Source organism: Gobio gobio, assembly GCF_949357685.1.
Source record: "Gobio gobio genome assembly, chromosome: 10".
Taxonomy (NCBI): Eukaryota; Metazoa; Chordata; class Actinopteri; order Cypriniformes; family Gobionidae; genus Gobio; species Gobio gobio.
The window spans coordinates 52,303,042-52,324,394 of NC_137116.1; the positions used below are offsets into that span (position 1 = coordinate 52,303,042).

At 38.9% G+C, this 21,353-nt stretch overlaps 1 protein-coding gene across 1 annotated transcript in view; it reads left to right on the forward strand.

Annotated features, from left to right (window-relative positions):
• The window catches only part of plxna3 (plexin A3), a 242,170-nt gene extending 221,284 nt beyond the window's left edge, over positions 1–20,886 (forward strand). Inside the window, exons 25-32 of the mRNA XM_079827990.1 lie at positions 8,235–8,394; positions 10,384–10,487; positions 10,603–10,699; positions 11,198–11,388; positions 13,305–13,474; positions 13,702–13,914; positions 15,954–16,104; positions 19,258–20,886. Of these exons, the coding sequence (XP_079684116.1) occupies positions 8,235–8,394; positions 10,384–10,487; positions 10,603–10,699; positions 11,198–11,388; positions 13,305–13,474; positions 13,702–13,914; positions 15,954–16,104; positions 19,258–19,353 (1,182 nt within the window). The 3' untranslated portion in view covers positions 19,354–20,886. The remainder of the gene's footprint in view (positions 1–8,234; positions 8,395–10,383; positions 10,488–10,602; positions 10,700–11,197; positions 11,389–13,304; positions 13,475–13,701; positions 13,915–15,953; positions 16,105–19,257) is intronic.
• The last annotated feature ends 467 nt before the right edge of the window (positions 20,887–21,353 follow it).

Consider the following 21,353-nt stretch of genomic DNA (forward strand, 5'->3'; position numbering starts at 1 on the left):
TACTATGTTAGAAAGTCCACGTTTTTGGTACAAAGAATATATACATACATTCATATTTAATATTAATCAATGCTTCTGAATAAAATAGTGAAATATTTGTAATTTTCATATTCAAAAGACAATATTGTCATGACTTACATGTTTATATTTCATATTTTATGATGGTATTCTGTCCACATTTGCAAGATTTTCTGATGAACTGTTTCCCGGTCAGCGTTTACTTCTAGCTTCTGTCCGCTGCTCCTGGGCTGTGTCCGAAATCGCCCCCTATTCCCTCATTCACTATTCCCTACATTCCTCCACTAATATAGAAGGAGTGAATGAAAACGAGCGAGTGAATTCGGACACTGAGTGCGCCGGAAGCTCTGTCTCTTTTGCATAGTTTGTGCTTGCTGATTAATAATCATTTGCAACTTAGTAATAATGAAAATATTTATCTTGAACTCTGCCATGGAAACTAGCATGTATAAACCTTAAAGGAACACTCCACTATTTTTGAAAATAGGCTCATTTTCCGACTCCCCTTGAGTTAAACAGTTGAGTTTTACCATTTTCGAATCCATTCAGCTGATCTCTGGGTCTGGCGGTAGCACTTTTAGCATAGCTTAGCATAGATCATTGAATCTGATTAGACCGTTAGCATCTCGCTCAAAAATGACCAAAGACTTTCAATATTTTTCCTATTTAAAACTTGACTCTTCTGTAGTTACATCATGATTTTCTAGGCCGATATGGCTAGGAATTATACTCTCATTCCTGCGTAATAATCAAGGAACTTTGCTGCTGTACCATGAGTGCAGCGGCGCAATGATATTACACAGCGCCTGAAAATAGTCCCCAGCGCTCTCTGTGTGAGCAGGTTGTCACGTTGGTTATGTTGAAGGAAGTTAGCCTATTTTCAGGCGCTGTGTAATATCATTGCGCCGCTGCACTCATGGGATGACACAAAGTTCCTTGATTATTATGCATTATGTATGGATGGTATGTATGGACTTATCTAACTCTGGGGGATACGGTGAATAAGCTAAAGTCCCAAAAAGTCGGTGTGTTCCTTTTAAGCGTATATTTGTTTGTTTTTGGATCTGGAGATGCTGTACTCTTTCAGAAGATCCATAACATCACCCCCTGCTGTATAACGGTGAAAACATGGATTGCCGGAAAATCTCATCAATGGCGAGGAAAGAGTTAAGATTCAGTTCTCAGTTCCAAATCCCAGTGTTCATCAGTGTCCCATCGGCCCTTTAGTCCCTTCTGAGATAAAACCGACTTGAAAGCTCAAATGCCAATCAGACAGATGATATCAGGCCAGGCAGGCTAAGTTATAAAATTACTTAGAGAGCAGGGTTTATCAGAGGTGCAATAACAGGGACAGAGGTGGAGAAAAAACAAAGAATGAGCTGATATGTGTGTTGCCTTCATCTGACCTGTTCAGAGCCTGTAATGACTGAAACAAATCTGAGAATTTATCATGGCACTCATAAAACAAACCCAAAGCTCTTCATTTATCCAACAGACAGCCAGGAAATACAGCGCCTGATTTAAACTCTCAATCTCACATACACAAACATGACCGCACAAAAAGAGCATATTTACTGTCTGTCTGTGGTGATGGAGTTCTGTGCATTGATTTTAAATGGAACAATGCAAGCCGACCAATGAATGAGCTTTAATCTATAGCTCCTCAGTGGTAGTTAAAGCTATAGGACAGCTCATCAATTCCACAGTATCCAGAATAGATCAGCTTAAGGGAATCGATATGTGGCACAGTTATTCAGCTGTCTTAGCTGTCAACCCTAAAGACAGGCCCTAGGGGCCGTCAGAAAAGGTCAGGCCCACCTGTGACACAGCGTGTGTATGTTGATATGTTCATTAGGAGGGTAAATATTTGCTCTTGTTTTGACCCTAAAAAATGTGATAAATTTTGAATTATAATCACATTCTAGTTCTAGCTTTGCATATTGGCTGTTTAATCGTGCATGCTCACTTCCAAGATTTATTTTACCATCATCTGTCTCTAGCACACATTAGTGATGACTAAATGCACTTGTAGCTTTTAAAGCTTTTATTTTGTTAGTAATTTGATTTGATTCTATGCATTTTTTTTATTATTTATATTTTATTTTTTAGACTAAATCATATAGAATATTAATCATTTTATGTGGTTGTGTGTGTGTGTGTGTGTGTGTGTGTGTGTGTGTGTGTGTGTGTGTGTGTGTGTGTGTGTGTGTGTGTGTGTGTGTGTGTGTGTGTGTGTATATATATATATATATATATATATATATATATATATATATATATATATATATACATATATATATATATATATATATATATACATATATATATATATATATATATATATATATATATATATACATATATATATATATATATATATACATACACACACACAACCACAACCATTTTATGTGGTTGTGTGTGTGTGTGTGTGTGTGTATGTGTATGTGTGTATATATATATATATATATATATATATATATATATATATATATATATATATATATATATATATATATATATATATATATATATATATATATATATACACATACATACATACATACATACATACATACATATATATATTTTTTTTTATATTTATATATATTTATATTTATATATATATTTATATATATATATATTTATATTTATATATATATTTATATATATATTTATATTTAAATATATATATTGTTTATTATTTATTTATTATTATCACTATTACTAAATATTATTAGTAATATTTATTAAGGTATTGGCCAGAATTGTAATATTGATGCCATCATAGGAATAACTAATTATATATATAATGTATATGTGTGTATCTCCATATGGTTAAAAAAATTTAAATGTAAATGATATAAAATATAATTTAAAAAAAAATAGGCTAGATCTAAAAAATAAATGTCTAAAAATAAAATATACATAATAAAAATAAAATATACACAATAAAAAAAATTATAAAAATGTAATATAAATAATAGAATTTATAGAACTAAATAAAAGGACTAACAATTCTAATATTATATAATTATTAGTAGTAGTATTTATTTAGGTATGGGCCAGAATTTTAATATTGATGCCGCCATGGTAATGATAACTAATTTGATTAAATCAATTTATTCAATTTTCATTGGCAGATCAAGGCATACGTCAATCAATTTGTATATCCCTAAACTTCATTTAAATGTCATTTGTAGTTGATATATTAATAGTTGAGATATTTAAAAAAATATATGCATAAGATATTACATTATTCCAGAATATTTCAATGGCATTTGATTGGCATTTGAGGTCTCAAGTAGGTTTTATCTCAAATGGGACTAAAGGATCGATGGGAAACTGATGACCACTGGGATTCTGAATTGAAACCATATCTTAATCAGACCCAGTTCCATTAATAACAAAAAAGATACTGGATCTTGCAAATGTGGACAGAAAACCATCAATCAGAATAACACCATATCATCATATTCTTCATAATATGAAATATAAGCATGACAGCCATTGTCATGACAATATAGCCTTTGAATAAAATGTTTTTACAAAAAATGCTGGAATATTACAGTATGGCATTTCATTTACATTGATACATAAAATGTTCTTGTGTGCCAAAATTCGTGTGAAAAGACTATGTTTTAGCAATACAAAGTTAAGTATTAATATTAATAGATATAATTTCTTGCTGGAAGCATCTGAAGAAGTGTTTTGGTACAGTATTTACTCTTCCATTAACCATTAAACGGCTCAGTTGTGTGATGAAATGTGCCTGTGGATGTGTGAACGTGTGCTACCTTTACACACTCTCATCCTCACACACGCAGCCAGAAACGAGAACTGATCTTCATATTAAGCTTTCATAAAACCCTCATTTCCTCCAAGCTCCCATTTTCAACCCAATCCGGTTCCTAAACCAGCGTTGGTTTAGGAACCGTCCTAAATATAGCTGGGCTCCGTCTCTGGGAGAATTCTGTAATTTACTGTGTAATTGGGTTTTAATCACAAACTCCTCGTGTGTGAGCCGCGGCTGGAGGGGAGGAATTGCCGTGAGCTAATGATCAGCGAGTAGCCGCGATTACGGATGCACAGTCGCGCACCAGTGCCAGCTGCATTGTTTTAATCACACGATTAACGCGGCCCATGCGCACAAAAGGTCTTCTCATTAATTTATATGGACTGTTGTCACGGTGTGAATGGAGATATATCAAAGCATCGGCTTCATAATAAACGCTCGGCTCTTTAATGTAACTCGCCTGCCTATTTATGAAGCTGTTATTTGTATGTGTTACTCGCTTGGTAAGTGCTGAGGGCTATTTTTTTTATGAGTTTCGCTTATGCTACTGGCTGCATAAATGAGCTGATGCACACATTCTACAGCTTGTCTCTTTTTTGAACCAAAGCTATATAACTGCATTAGAGTTTTATAGCTTTGTTAAAGGAATAGTTCACCCAAAAATGAATTCTGTCACCATTTACTCACTCTCATGTTGTTCCAAACCTGTATGAGTTTCTTTCTTCTGTTGAACCCAAAAGAAGATATTTTGAAGAATGTTAGTAACCAAACCACCCATTGACTTCCATTTTTTTTCCTACTATGGACTAGCCTGGCTCCGCCCTCCTACGTACTTCCGCTCAATTTTCATTTTCCCTCGGTATACTCCATCTGGGATTGCGGTATATTCTCTGGTTTTCTCCAGTCAAATTTTAACCGGTCCAATCAGCGAACAGAAGGAGTGGCTCAGAACGATGACGTTGATGTTGTGTGCTATTTTGAGATGACGTACGTAATGACCAAGCGGCAACCTCCCGCAGTTTCTCTTGAAGCCAATACGGAAGTGACATATACTGCAATTCATAGACTGGCCACTAGGGACAGGCTCCAGAAGGAGCAGAATCTTATTGAGCCCCATGTTAAAATAAAACATGTTTACAATCTTTTAAAACATGTTAAAAGATTAAAACATGTTTACAGCCTGGTACAAATTGTGGTTTTGGTCTATATGGCTAATTTTGCCCTTCATGACGACTGTGAGGGGGGTGAAATTTTTTATAACTCATTTGTTTACATTATATAAAGCATTAAAGTTCTGCATAATTAAGGGCGTGGCCACTTCGAGTGACTTCGAGGTGGATGGTCATTTGTCTGCTGTCTGTTAGTCATCGCGTCACTTCAGCTCCGCCCACATCCCGCCTTTTTGCCCATTTTCTGTTATCCGGGAGTGACGCGCAAAAGTGCAAAGTTTTGAAGTGCAAAGTCCATACTTTGCACTTCAGAACAGCTCTTTAGAATCCTATGGGTGATGTCACGGACACTACATCCATATTCACTGCCATAGAGCGTGAAAGATACATCCACACACTTCATTTGGTCAATTTAAAAAACATGTCCCTTCATTCTCCCACCGTCAAATTGGTGTAACAACCCCACCCAGTGGCCAGAGGTGTCTTACCCGGACATTTACTTGTACCTCATCGAGTCAACAGGTAAGCCAGTGAATGATTTTACTTTGTTTTTGAATCATGAGATCCGGACGAGGCTATCGGAAGCTAAGTCAGGATAGTTGTATGGCTGGACAGAAAAGTGCACTCAGTACTCTAAATATAAAGACATAATTAAAACCAAGTAAAATCATTCACTTGTTACACCAATTTGACGGTGGGAGAATGAAGGGACTAGCCTGACAAGCCAGACCCACATCAAGATGTTGGGTCTGGGAACACACCATTGGCAGGGCTCAATCTGAGGGGCGGGATAAACGGTTGTCTTTCAGATTCCCTCTGCACGCAATAGGATAGCGCTACAACCAACCAGAGCAACGACGAATGTGAAGCCGAGCTAGTTGATAGATTAAACTTTCGCTGTATCCGGTCGGCAAAACTCTGAACACATCTTCTTTTCTTAAGAATGACTTCAGTGCCGTTCTTTGTTCTTTTCTCAAAGAAAAGCTTAACTCCAAGTCTTCCAGAGCCGCGGCCAAAGCCGATTCGAAAGACTGATGTTCGCCAGCTTCTTTGTTTTCAAGAAGCACGTGGAACCGCCGCAACTCTGCCGTTGTAATGTTAAGCCCGCCCACCGACTCTATACACGATGTGATTGGCCTGACTAGAGTTTGTTTTTTCCAGCTCGCAAGCCAACGGAGAGTTGCTAGACGCCCTGGCTGCAAACTATATTTGACGTTGTTTTGTGCTGCTATTTTGTATTGAAGTCTATGGGAAGCCTAGTTTATTTTCCCCTAAAAAGGGGCAGTGACGAAATTGACAGTTAAGTTCCCGGATGTGCCGGTAGTGCGTATCAACTGTTTGGTTACCAACATTCTTCAAAATATCTTTTTTTGGATTCAACAGAAGAAAGAAACTCATCCAGGTTTGGAACAACTTGAGGGTAAGGAATGACAAAATTTTCATTTTTGGGTGAACTATCTAGCCCAGGGGTATCCAATCCTGCTCCTGGAGGGCCACTGTCCTGCAGAATTTAGCTCCAACCCCAATTAAACACACCTGCTACCACAACCCGCTAATCAAGGTCTTATTAGGCATACTAGAAACTTCCAGGCAGGTGTGTTGAGGCAAGTTGGAGCCAAACTCTGCAGGACTGAGTTGGAACAGCCCTGATCTAGAGGGACGTCGTCATACTCAGATTCTAGTCAGATACTGCTCCTCCATTGGGCTGTGATTATGAGGCGTGTTTCAACCGAACCAGGAAAGACCACAATTGGATAGACCTACAACCAATCAGAGCAACGGAGCGATGCATAACGTTAGTTGTCAACAGAACTCAACTTCACGCACGCTGGAAGAAGTAGAAGAAGATGAGTGTAAGCGATCTTTGCCGGTGTTGTAAAAAAGAGTCGGATCAAAACAGGGCAAATACATTAAAAATAATTAGCAAATATGACAATATGTCCAGGTGGAAACTGTCAAAACGGCAATCCCTCAGAAAAACACATGCATCATTTTCAATGTCAACAGTAAGAATAAGCCAACTTAAGTGCAGAAAGTGCCCAATATAAGAGATCGGAAGAAGCTATGTGAATAACAGGCATTCACACACAGAGTACTTACCAACACCCTCATCATTTTTGGAGAAATAGTAAAGGTGAACGCATATACAAACAAGTTCTCCGTTTGGTAAACGAGTTCAACCCAAGCGCTCTTTGGTGATATGGATGATTACGTTACTGTTGATCATCTGTCCATCAGCGTATAAAGCCCGCCCTGACAATTTCATTGGTCCCAACAGCTCCTGTTCGGGCATAGTTGCTCCACAACGGATCAAATCCAGACCGAATTTCCCAAACTCAAATGTTGTGGGCGGGGCTAAATTCGGCTGGCATCCAGGCTATGAACTATCCCTTTAAGGTTTTACCATAATAACTATGGTAGAAAAATGATTTACATTCATCGACTAAAAGATTCATTCATCGACTAAAAGATTTGTTCATACACTAAAGAAGTAACAAAAGTACCATGGTGTTACCATGTTTTATTGGGACATGGTACCATGATTATTCCATGGTTTGCTTTGATTCATTTTGTGTGTGTTTAGAAAGAAGCTAGAAACTTTGTAAATTTAAACTTGTTTGTTCATTGATTTATTTATTAACACAGCATTGGTTGAGGACATTGTTGTACCATGTTTACACTTTTCATGGAAATCAACCTATGAAGTTGTCTCTGCATGCGTATTAAACTGGGATTGGAGAAAATATTTTATCATCAAAAAGATTACACACTTCAGCTTGAAGTATCTTTTACCTTCAGTGGTGCCATATGAATCCTTGTTTGTGGCCGGATCAATCACTTCTTGCCGTTTGTTTTTATCGATCTGTGACCGTTTTATCAAAACCTGCGCGTTTCACATATTCCGAATGCCGCTTTGCAGGCGGATAAATATTTCTGCATTGACATAACAGTTAAAGTTGAGATGGCTATTATGATAAATCAGGCCGATGCATGAAACAGGATCCCGATCAATCTTTGATACGCTGGCAGAGCTGGGCCAAATCAAGCTCCGGTCTCCCACTGTGTATAATAAAATGTGCCTTGACCTTTCTGCACCCTCATAAGTCCATGTGTATGTTCGAGTGTGCGGACTGCATATTAGATTTTAATGGAGACATGTTTTTGTGTTTTTGCTGGTCATCTTGTCAATCAATACTGTCGTGTTTTCCTGTGTTGCTAAATATTATACGGTATCTGTGTTGCTCTCTCAGACGCTCATGTGTATTCCTCCGGAGGGAGAGGCCGGGACAGAAATCCCTGTTAAAGTGTTAAACTGTGACACGATCACTCAGGTGAAGGACAAGCTGCTAGATGCTGTGTACAAGGGCATCCCATACTCACAGCGCCCGCAGGCCGACGACATGGACCTGGGTAAATCCATCCATCCGTCTATCTCTCTGTCTGTCTGTCTGTGTGTGTCTATCTATCTATCTATCTATCTATCTATCTATCTATCTATCTATCTATCTATCTATCGTTCTATCTATCTATCGTTCTTTCAATCTGTCTGTCTGTCTGTCTGTTAATCTATCTATCTATCTATCTATCTATCTATCGTTCTATCTATCTATCGTTCTATCTATCTGTCTGTCTGTCAATCTGTCTGTCTGTCTGTCTGTTAATCTATCTATCTATCTATCGTTCTATCTATCTATCGTTCTATCTATCTGTCTGTCTGTCAATCTGTCTGTCTGTCTGTTAATCTATCTATCTATCGTTCTATCTGTCTGTCTATCTGTCTATCTATCTATCGATCTATCGTTCTATCTGTCTGTCTGTCTGTCTGTCTGTCTGTCTGTCATCCTATCTATCTATCTATCTATCTATCTATCTATCTATCTATCTATCTATCTATCTATCTATCTATCGATCTATCGTTCTATCGTTCTATCTGTCTGTCTGTCTATCTGTCTGTCTGTCTGTCTGTTTGTCTATCTATCTATCTATCTATCGATCTATCGTTCTATCTATCTATCGTTCTATCTGTCTGTCTGTCTGTCAATCTGTCTGTCTGTCTGTCTGTCTGTCTGTCTGTCATCCTATCTATCTGTCTGTCTGTATGTCTGTCTATCTATCTATCTATCTATCTATCTATCTATCTATCTATCTATCTATCTATCTATCTATCTATCTATCTATCTATCTGTTGTCTGTCTATCATTCTATCTATCTATCTATCTTTCTGTCTATCATCCATCTATCTATCTGTCTATATTTCTGTCTGTCTGTCTGTCTGTCTGTCAGTCTGTCTATCATTCCATCCATCTATCTGTCTTTCATTCTATATATCTGTCTGTCTGTCTATCATTCTATCTATCTATCTTTCTGTCTATCATCCATCTATCTATCTGTCTATATGTCTGTCTGTCTGTCTGTCTGTCTGTCTGTCTGTCTGTCTGTCTGTCTGTCTGTCTGTCTGTCTATCTATCTATCTATCTATCTATCTATCGTTCTATCTATCTATCTATCTATCTATCTATCTATCTATCTATCTATCTATCTATCTATCTATCTATCTATCTATCTATCTATCTATCTATCGTTCTATCTATCTATCTTTCTGTATGTCTATCATCCATCTATCTGTCTATCATTCCATCTATCTATCTGTATATCATTCTATCTGTCTGTCTGTCTATCTATCTATCTATCTTTCTGTCTATCATCCATCTATCTGTCTGTCTATCATTCTATATATCTGTTTGTCTGTCTATCATTCTATCTATCTGTCTATCTATTTATATATATCTATCTATTGTTCTATCTATCGTTCTGTCTGTCTATCTATCTGTCTATCATTCCATCTATCTATCATTCTATTTCTGTCTGTCATTCTATCTGTCTGTCTGTCTGTTTGTCTATCTATCTATCTATCTATCTATCTATCTATCTATCTATCTATCTATCTATCTATCTATCTATCTATCTATCTATCTATCTATCTATCTATCTATCTATCTATCTATCTATCTATCTATCTATCTATCTATCTATCTATCTATCTATCTATCATTCTATTTCTGTCTGTCATTCTATCTGTCTGTCTGTCTGTCTGTCTATCTATCTATCGTTCAATCTGTCTGTCATTCCATCTATCTAATATTCTATATCTGTCTGTCTGTCTATCATTCCATCTATCAATCATTCTATCTATCTGTCTGTCTGTCTCTATCATTCTGTCTATTGTTCTATCTATCTAACAATACCTGTATGTCTGTCTATCTATCATTCTGTCTGTCTGTCTGTCTGTCTACTGTATGTTGACTATTAGAGGGAAGGATTGGGAAACATAGCGAAAGTTTTACCTTTGACACTTTAGAAACATCATCATCCCAGACTAATGCGTTCATTGTCCTTCAGAATGGCGGCAGGGTCGACTGACCAGAATCATCCTCCAGGATGAAGACGTCACCACAAAGATCGAGAGCGACTGGAAGAGATTGAACACACTGGCGCACTACCAGGTTGAACAACACTTCCTGGCAGCTGCTCTGTTATGCTATGCAAATTTACTAATGCTCGTCACGTGCTGTACAAAAATGGAGATGCTTTTTTTATAGTTCTCCTTTTCCATCTTAGGTGACAGATGGGTCTTTGGTAGCGCTGGTTCAGAAGCAAGTATCCGCTTACAACATCGCCAACTCCTTCACATTCACTCGCTCTCTCAGTCGATACGGTAAGCCACAGTCTCTCGGATCGCTTTACGCCACATGATCCTCGGCTTTAGCCATGTTTGTTTAATATATCACAGATTCTTTCAGCATTTTGTGTAGTGCCACTGACTCAAGTGGGAATTTAAGATCTTTTCACCAACCATTCTTGGCTGAAGTCAGTTTGTTTGAGCTCTTCAGTGAAATAACACATAGGTTGTGTCTCAAAGCCTAGTGAGCTGCCTAGCTAAACAGTGGTTTTGGACATCACACTGTAGACATGCTCTCAATGTGGAGGCCGTCTCATACTGTAGGAGGATCCATTTCAGTCATAATGATGTTTATGTGGACATCTACCCATCTAGACTGTAAACGTTGATTCGGCTCACTAGGTTTTGAGACACAGCCATTAAAAAGATGAGTATTATGATTCAGAAAAAAACTGATTTAGATCTACAGGCTAAGATATGTAAAAGCAATGCATTAAGTAGTGCTAATTTGGATTGAATGTCGTTCTGGTGTAGAGAGCCTCCTGAGGACGTCTAGCAGTCCAGACAGCCTGCGGTCCAGAGCTCCCATGATCACCCCTGACCAGGAGACAGGCACCAAACTCTGGCACCTGGTGAAGAACCACGAGCACGCGGACCAGCGGGAGGGAGACCGCGGGAGCAAGATGGTGTCTGAGATTTACCTCACACGCTTACTGGCTACCAAGGTACATGAACACCGTCCTGTATACAGAGGAAACTGAGATATTTATGAAAGCAATACACCTCTTAAAGGGCACCTATTATGCAAAATCCACTTTTACACGATGTTTGAACATACACTCACCTAAAGGATTATTAAGAACACCTGTTCAATTTCTTATTAATGCAATTATCTAATTAACCAATCACATGGCAGTTGCTTCAATGCATTTAGGGATGTGGTCCTGGACAAGACAATCTCCTGAACTCCAAACTTAATGTCAGAATGGGAAAGAAAGGTGATTTAAGCAATTTTGAGCGTTGCATGGTTGTTGGTGCCAGACGGGCCGGTCTGAGTATTTCACAATCTGCTCAGTTACTGGGATTTTCACGTACAACCATTTCTAGGGTTTACAAAGAATGGTGTGAAAAGGGAAAAACATCCAGTATGAGGCAGTCCTGTGGGCGAAAATGCCTTGTTGATGCTAGAGGTCAGAGGAGAATGGGCCGACTGATTCAAGCTGATAGAAGAGCAACTTTGACTGAAATAACCACTCGTTACAACCGAGGTATGCAGCAAAGCATTTGTGAAGCCACAACACACACAACCTTGAGGCGGATGGGCTACAACAGCAGAAGACCCCACCGGGTACCACTCATCTCCACTACAAATAGGAAAAAGAGGCGACAATTTGCACAAGCTCACCAAAATTGGACAGTTGAAGACTGGAAACATGTTGCCTGGTCTGATGAGTCTCGATTTCTGTTGAGACATTCAATGGTAGAGTCAGAATTTGGCATAAACAGAATGAGAACATGGATCCATCATGCCTTGTTACCATTGTGCAGGCTGGTGGTGGTGGTGTAATGGTGTGGGGGATGTTTTCTTGGCACACTTTAGGCCCCTTAGTGGGCATCGTTTAAATTGGGCATTGTTTAAATACCACGGCCTACCTGAGAATTGTTTCTGACCATGTCCATCCCTTTATGACCACCATGTCCCCATCCTCTGATGGCTACTTCCAGCAGGATAATGCACCATGTCACAAAGCTCCAGTCATTTCAAATTGGTTTCTTGAACATGACAATGAGTTCACTGAACTAAAATGGCCCCCACAGTCACCAGATCTCAACCCAATAGAGCATCTTTGGGATGTGGTGGAACGGGAGCTTCGTGCCTTGGATGTGCATCCCACAAATCTCCATCAACTGCAAGATGCTATCCTATCAATATGGGCCAACATTTCTAAAGAATGCTTTCAGCACCTTGTTGAATCAATGCCACGTAGAATTAAGGCAGTTCTGAAGGCGAAAGGGGTCAAACACAGCATTAGTATGGTGTTCCTAATGATCCTTTAGGTGAGTGTAAATGTGTGTTGACAGTGTGTGTAAACAACCACCCTATAACGATAAAAATCCACTCAGTATTTTTTTTTTATCCCCAAAAATCATAAGCAGTGTTTCAGAACAAGCTGTTCTCAGATTCTCTGCAGTGTGACATCACACTGCAAAGGCCCGCCCGCAAGGTTTGACTGACGCTGACATTTTATCATAGACCCGCCCTGTGAGACCTGTATGCAATCTGCCATGCACAGGAGAGATGTATATGCTACGCCCTAAAGACAGGGTGGGGATATGCAGCTCATTTACATTTAAAGCGGTACACACCAAAACAGCACTTTTAATAGACAGGCCTCAAAATGACATTTTCAACATGTTATAATAAATAATCTGTGGGGTATTTTGTGCTGAAACTTCAGACACATTTTGGGGACACCCAAGACCAATACGACATCTTGTAAAAATGGGCATAATAGGTGCCCTTTAAGGCTGCGCGTTAGGGTTATATCACTTATAACACTTTATGCGTGTTTGTAGTTCTAATCGAATGATATGTCACAAGAGATTTTATTGTACAAACTCTCGTGTGTCATGTTTTTAGGGCACACTGCAGAAGTTTGTGGACGATCTGTTTGAGACTGTATTCAGTACGGCCCATCGTGGCAGCGCTCTCCCACTGGCCATCAAATACATGTTCGATTTCCTGGACGAGCAGGCGGACAAGAGACAGATCACCGACCCGGACGTACGGCACACCTGGAAGAGCAACTGGTGAGATCCTGAGCGCTACATTTTCTGCAGCATCTGTTTCGATTGTTTTGAAGCCCTGCTGGGTTGCCAGTTCAGTTCCATTTGTTTCATGAATGCCGTGAGCTCTCAGAGCAATTGAAAAATAATGTATTTTACTGTGCGATTCAAGACAGACCACAATCCCTAAAAAGCTTTTTGGATGTAATCAGATTTTATTGTATCTCTCTCTTTCTTTCTATCTATCCCAGCCTTCCTCTGCGGTTTTGGGTCAATGTGATAAAAAACCCTCAGTTCGTCTTTGACATCCACAAGAACAGCATTACAGACGCCTGTCTGTCAGTGGTGGCTCAGACCTTCATGGACTCCTGCTCGACGTCTGAGCATCGTCTGGGCAAAGACTCTCCCTCAAACAAGCTCCTCTACGCTAAAGACATTCCCAACTACAAGAGCTGGGTGGAGAGGTACGGACACATGCCTCAAAATACCTCACACTTGGGGCCCTATTTTAGCGATCTGAGCGCATGGTCTAAAGCGCACGGCGCAAGTGCACTTAGGGCGTGTCCGAATCCACTTTTGCTAGGTTAACGACGGAAAAAATGGTCGACACGCCCGGCGCTTGTTTTAACCCCTTAACTGTCACCCCCCTTTTTGAGAAGACACGTGAAAATGCACTATCCAAACTTGTAATTCAAGAATGCTTTGGAATATAGACCTAAGTTTGGTCTTGTTTTAAAGCAGACAGCAATATTTTACAAAAAATGTTTTATCTAAACTTACTATAAAATCAAAGCCATATGTCTAACCAAGTTGTGTTCCAAATTTGAAGTTGATATCACAAAAATTTAAGTTCCCATGAGATTTTGTTTAGGCGCTACACCAAAAATAGCCACCGGGCGTCATTGAAATTCCATTGATTGTTTTTTTGATGCATTTTCCTGTAAATTTCTGTCCAAATGTCACTTCCATCACTAAACAGTCACCAAATATGAAACCTTGAGACTCAGACCTTTCCGACGATATGTGTTTTGGCAAGATTAGAAAAGATTTTGATTATAAAGTAGTTAAAATAAAAATAAATGTTGTAATATGAAACATGACACCGCCCACTAGGGGGAGGAGCCCGCTAGAAGAATTTAAAGTACAATTTGCATGGTAACGCAATGTCCAATTTCAAAACGGATTACACAGGATGAATTTTGAGTTCGTAAGCCCTCGAATGATACCTAATTTATGATAATTACTAAAATAAATGATACGAAAAAAAGCGATCCAAAAAAGAGTGCCAGTTAAGAGGTTGTCCCTATTCTCTTAATGAGTCATGGGTGTGTTTTGGGCAATAAGCCAATCAGAGTCTCATCTCCCATTACCTTTAAAAGCCAGTTGCGCTCGCAACATGGCGGATTTGCTATTTACATGGAGGAATTTGCGAGCGGAAAGACTGAAAGCTTCTCCAGAGAGGAATCCTTTTATTTTTAATAATTAAAAATGTTTGTGTACTGCTGCATCCCTGTGTGTGTAATAATCAGAGTGTACGCGTGTTGTGCACCCACCTATATGCGCATATTACTAATGCACACTGTAAATAAAATTAAAACAATTTTGCAGTCAATGGCGCAGTCCTTTTCAGTTCCTCAAAATAGCAACACGCCAACAATGTGCCTGAACACACCTGGTTTTCAGACCAGCACGCCCATGGGTGCACAAATGGGCGCAAATGGATTTGCTATTTAAACAACATGGCGCAGGACGTGAAAATGATAACTGCGTCGGACTGAAACTAGCAATAAACACTTGCGATGTGCCTGGTCCCCGCATTACGCCGGGTGTATGAAAGGGCCCTTGGTGTTGCTTACTAATGAAAGATCTAGAAAGGTTGTTCAAGGATGCTGACACTCCACTTTTAAAGGAACACACCACTTTTTTTGAAAATAGGCTCATTTTCCGACTCCCCTAGAGTTGAGTTTTACCGTTTTCGAATCCATTCAGCCGATCTCCAGGTCTGGTGGTAGCGCTTTTAGCATAGCTTAGCATAGATCATTGAATCTGATTAGACCGTTAGCATCTCGCTCAAAGAAATTACCAAAGAGTTTCGATATTTTTCCTATTTACAACTTGACTCTTCTGTAGTTACATTGAGTACTAAGACCGACGGAAAATGAAAAGTTGTGATTTTTCTAGGAACTATTCTCTCATTCCTGCGTAATAATCAAGGAACTTTGAGCCGTACCATGAGTGCAGCGGCGCAATGATATTACACAGCGCCTGAAAATAGGCTAACTTCCGTCAACATAACCAACGTGACAACCTGCTGAGAGAGAGCGCTGGGGACTATTTTCAGGCGCTGTGTAATATCATTGCAGTACCATCTTTTTATAGGCAGCCTAAACTGAAATTAATCTAATTTGATTTTCATTTTCCCCAGTAGATTAACTGCAAACTGTTCATTTACAATTCAAATCAGATCATTTTTAACCAGGGTTTTTATGTGTGTGTTTTCTAGATATTACAGAGACATCAGCAAGATGCCAAGTATCAGCGATCAGGACATGGACGCCTATCTGGTAGAGCAGTCTCGTCTCCATGGCAACGAGTTCAACACGCTGAGCGCGCTCAGTGAACTGTACTTCTACATCAACAAGTACAAGGAAGAGGTGAGACCTGGGACTCCATTTCACACACTGTCCTAAGCGTTACACGTTTACGCAGAATACTGGCATTCAAGGGTCAAGTGTTTGGAGGGGTTTAACATATAAAGTGGTTGGCTGATAAGGGTTTTTCAGTTTCATCTCTGCTAAACTAAGTATTAAAGTGAAAGTGACATGTGAAGGCCAAGTGTGATAACCCATACTTGGAATTTGTCCACTGCATGTAACCCATCCAAGTTAGTGCACACACATTAGGAGTAGTGAGTAGTGAACACACACACACACACTGCAAACTGTGCACAAACACACCCAGAGCAGTGGGCCGCCATTTTGCTGTGGCAATTGGGGGTTACGTGCCTTGCTCAAAGGCATCTCAGTAGTGAGTAGTACACACACACACACTCACACACTGCATATATATATATATACATAAACTACATGTATATAATATACAATAGTTCTATAATATAGAATCATATTTTAATAAACATTTAAATTGTGTAGCATTTTATAAATACGCGTGTGCGCGTCCGTGCGTGTGTGTGCGTGTGTATGTGTATATATATAAACACACATATATGTGTATTTAAAAAATTCTACAAAATATAAATGTTTATTAAAATGTGATTATATATTATTTAAATATTAAATGTATTATATACATGTAATTTATGCATGTGTATGTATGTGTATATATATATATATATATATTAGGGATGCCACAATTCTCAATATAATATTGAACCGTTCGGTACGGCCTTCACGGTTCAATACGCGCTTGTGAATTGCGGTTTTTAGGTTTTGCATTTAATTAAGTATTTTTCTACAAATTCTATCATTTGCCTCCATCCCAATATACTGAACAACGTGACATACATTCACATCACACGTTCGTGGTAGAGTTATACTCACGGAACACTAGAGTTATTCACAATCACGAAAGTTCATCATTTGCATCCGTTTTAAAGCCTTGCCGGCTCATTCGCGTGCATATGCACTGTTTTAACATGAGCTTCCCCGAGCGCGCGCACTAAACGCATGTCAAACACATGATTACTGGACTAAGTCGTCTTACTGCGCTAATACTGTCAAATACACACAAGGTTAATATAAACACAGTCGGTTATGTCTAAAGTGAAAGTAAAATCGCGTGAGTCTGTATATCAGATGCACGTAGGTCTTAAATTGAAAGCAGCGCAGCCATAGTGAACATGCGGTCCTTAAAGGGACAGTTTAACTAACACTAAAATTATGTCATTATTTACTCACTCTAATATTGTTCCAAACCTGTATTCATTTCTCATTTTTGAGTGGACTATCCCTTTAATGTTAATACAACAACAAAAGACAAAGAGAAAATCACTCACTGCTCTTGACTGAAAAACATTAATACAGTAGCTTTAATAAGAATCAGTGTATATTTTATAGTGAAGTCTATGTAGTGTTTTATTTTTACATTTATTCATTCAATTTCATACTTAAATGCTGCTGTACAGCTCTGAGCTGCCAGTGTAAATCTATATATATCTATATATATACAATACACTAGGAATGTGTACAAGGGTTTTTTTTAAGTAAAGTTTTAAGTTTAAGTAAGGTTTTTCAATTCTTTAAAGTAAAATAAAGAAAGAGTATTGCAATTAAAAAATAGTTTTTTTCCCCCTAACCTCTTGCGGTGTCGCCTAAGAAGAATAACAAAAAACTGATGTGACAAGCCATCAGAACCGAACCGAACCGAAAACCGTGGTTAAAAACCGAGCTATGTATTGAACTAACTGTATTGTTGCATCTCTAATATATATATATAGATAGATAGATAGATAGATAGATAGATAGATAGATAGATAGATAGATAGATAGATAGATAGATAGATAGATAGATAGATAGATAGATAGAGAGAGAGAGAGAGAGAGAGAGAGAGAGAGAGAGAGAGAGAGAGAGAGAGAGAGAGAGAGAGAGAGAGAGAGAGAGAGAGAGAATATTATACAATAATGTAAAAATATATGTGTGTGTGTGTGTGTAAGTGTGTATTTTATATATATATATATATATATATATATAGAGAGAGAGAGAGAATATTATACAATAATGTAAAAAAAATGTGTGTGCGTGTGTATGTATGTGTATTTATAAAATGCTACAAAATATAAATATTTATTAAAATGTGGTTATATACTGTCTTATTTAAATATTACAAATATTATATACATATAATTTATGTGTGTGTATGTATATATATATATATAGAGTGAGAGAGAGAAAAAGAGAGAATATTATACAATAATGTAAAAATGTGTGTGTGTGTGTGTGTGTGTGTGTGTGTGTGTGTGTGTGTGTGTGTATGTATATATATATGTATATGTGTGTGTGTATTTATATATATATATATATAGAGAGAGAGAGAGAGAGAGAGAGAGAGAGAGAATATTATACTATAATGTACAAAAAAAAATTATAATATATATATATGTGTGTGTGTGTGTGTGTGTGTGTGTGTGTGTGTGTGTGTGTGTGTGTGTGTGTGTGTGTGTGTGTGTGTGTGTGTGTGTGTGTGTGTGTGTGTGTGTGTGTGTGTGTGTGTGTGTGTGTGTGTGTGTGTGTGTGTGTGTGTGTGTGTGTGTGTGTGTGTGTGTGTGTGTGTGTGTGTGTGTGTGTGTGTGTGTGTGTGTGTGTGTGTGTGTGTGTGTGTGTGTGTGAATAATTAGAAAGTATAAATATAAAATTAGTGTAAAAGCTTTTTCTTTTTTTAAATGTGATTTTGTAAAGAAATTCATATCATTGATTTGTAGGCACAACTTATATTTGTCTACGGAACTAATGTTAGGGATTTATGCAGAAGCTTTCAAATCAAAAAGTGTGTAAGATCTTGAGAAACATAAATCCTGGCAGCGGTCGTGCAAATTGGCCTAACGGTAGTTTGAAGATGCACATGAGATTTGAATTGAAATGCAAATGTTGTTTCTGTATTAGTGGTTTGATCTTGATGAATGTGCGGTGCCGTATCTGATGAGGTCATTTATCATTGTCATTATGAGCTCCAGTGAGCGTCCACAAACTCTCACGCTCAAGACGATGTTGAATATTGAATTATTACATGGGTCCGGCCTTCAATTAATGGCCTGTCCCTCTCTTCCTCTCTCTTCCTCTCTCTCTTGCAGATTTTGACATCGCTGGACAGAGACGGTTACTGTCGCAAACACAAGCTACGACACAAACTGGAACAAGCCATTAACCTGATGTCTGGCAGCAGCTGAGGGCGGTGACGGATCAGACGGGACGGGAGGGGAAGCGTTCAGGGGGTTTGGGGGAGGGTTGAGACTGAATTTACGGAGTCCGGCGGACCGACCCGTGTTCGATCATGCACGGCTTGTGCTAGCAGAAAGTGAGGCTAAAACACTGGACAATCAACTCTAAAGGAACCACAGCACAGCATACGAAGCCCAATATTTTCCAGGACCAGAACCTGTACGCCCACCCGCACTCCCTAATGCCCGGACCGAACGCCGCTCACATCGGCCCGCCTAACAAACTATTCAACACGGACTACTGTGGATCAGATACATTCCAATGAGGAAAGGCCTTGGAAGCTAAATTGCCAAGATAGTGCCATTGAAGAAAATATCCGACTTTCTGGGAGAGAAACCAAGCGACGTGTTTTACTAGGGTAATCCGAAAACAATTCCTCATATCGACCTCCGAGAGAAGCCTCGCGTGCTCCATTAACAGAAATGAAGATATTTATATCAGAACGAATCAATAATGGAGACCAAATATTTGGGGAGAACTGCATTGTGGGTAGTGTTGAGGCTGGGCAGAATGGGAGGAACCTTCTCCTCCTCGTCTCGAAAATGCCATAGACCTATAAAAGCGCCTTTTCTCTCGTTTTCATTCTTTTTTTTTTGTGATTATGGGGCCAAATGGACCTCTCTTTGTCAAGAGGTATGGATCAGCATCTTTTGAAGCTTGCCTTTTCGTTGCGTCCGGACATGACTCCCCCGAACCCTTGCCGAAATGTACTCCGGGATGGGCATTCATCCTTCGGGAGACATTTTTGCTCCCTTTGCTTTTTTGTACACCGCTGTGTTACTGTGAGGTTTGGAGTGTTTACTCTGATTCTGTGGTTCTTCTCCAAGGCCGCGTTGGCGAGGGCCGAGTTTTGTCCCTCGATGACAGGCATCTTTAATGTAGTAGATCCATCTAGAGCAATAACTCTCAGATTTACTCTGCAAGCCATGAGTTTGAGTTCCCTGTGTGTTCAGATTCACTGTCCCGACTCGAAATCTTCGATTCACGCGACCTATCGCTCCTTTTCATTTCCCTGTTGTTGTTCTTTCCAAACGGCAGCCAAAATGTGTTCACGATGCCAAGCACAACGAAGGGACGACTGTTCTCCTCTGTTTTATCAGATGCAATTTTTGACAGTAGAAGTCCGCAGCTAGACAAATCTCGGTCGTCCCCCGTAAAAACCACACCCTGCTTGATCGATTATAAAGATTGTGTCAATTCTGTCTGTATACACAAACAACAAGGCCTTAAGTCATTTCCGCTTCTCTTTATCGGACTTTCATCGCCTCTGCTGCCACGGAGGTGAACTTCAAAACCGTCATATTCCAGGTACTCGAATTGTGATACGTACGTGAATTTCAAAGTATTCTCAGCTGTTTTCTATTCCTTGCTATATGTGGTTCTGAGTTCTGCCCTGTCTAGTAGCGTACCGATGTGTTTTTGTGTTGAGGCAAATCACCAACCCGAGAATGTACGGCATGAATAACTGGGCATATCTTGCAAAAAAAAAAAAAAAGAAGAAAAAACGTTGCCTCATTATACATGTTCCAGTTTTAAACACAAAATACCTTCAGTTGATCACAGCCAGGACTACAGGGAGAACTATTTGCTTTCAACATCATCTTAAAAATGTTTAAAAAAACCTACTTTACCAAGGTCAGTTCGAGCAAACAAACGCATGGGATCATTAAAACAGTGGGGAAATCCATCGGGGCCTTATTAGTTAAGTTTGTTGAGTTTGAATGTAGATATTCAATAACCACCTAACCGTACATCATACGTTGATCGATTTTGCCCTCTTTACCTTGAAGTGTGAACTGCTAATCGTGAGCATTTCAACAAACAAAACCCATCTGGATATTTTCAACTTAAAGATTGATTGAATGTAATTAAACCTGCCTTCAAATTCAACGCGACGAGAAGCGATTTTTGTCGTTGGAATCGTGAAGGCAGGATGTTTTGAATGAAA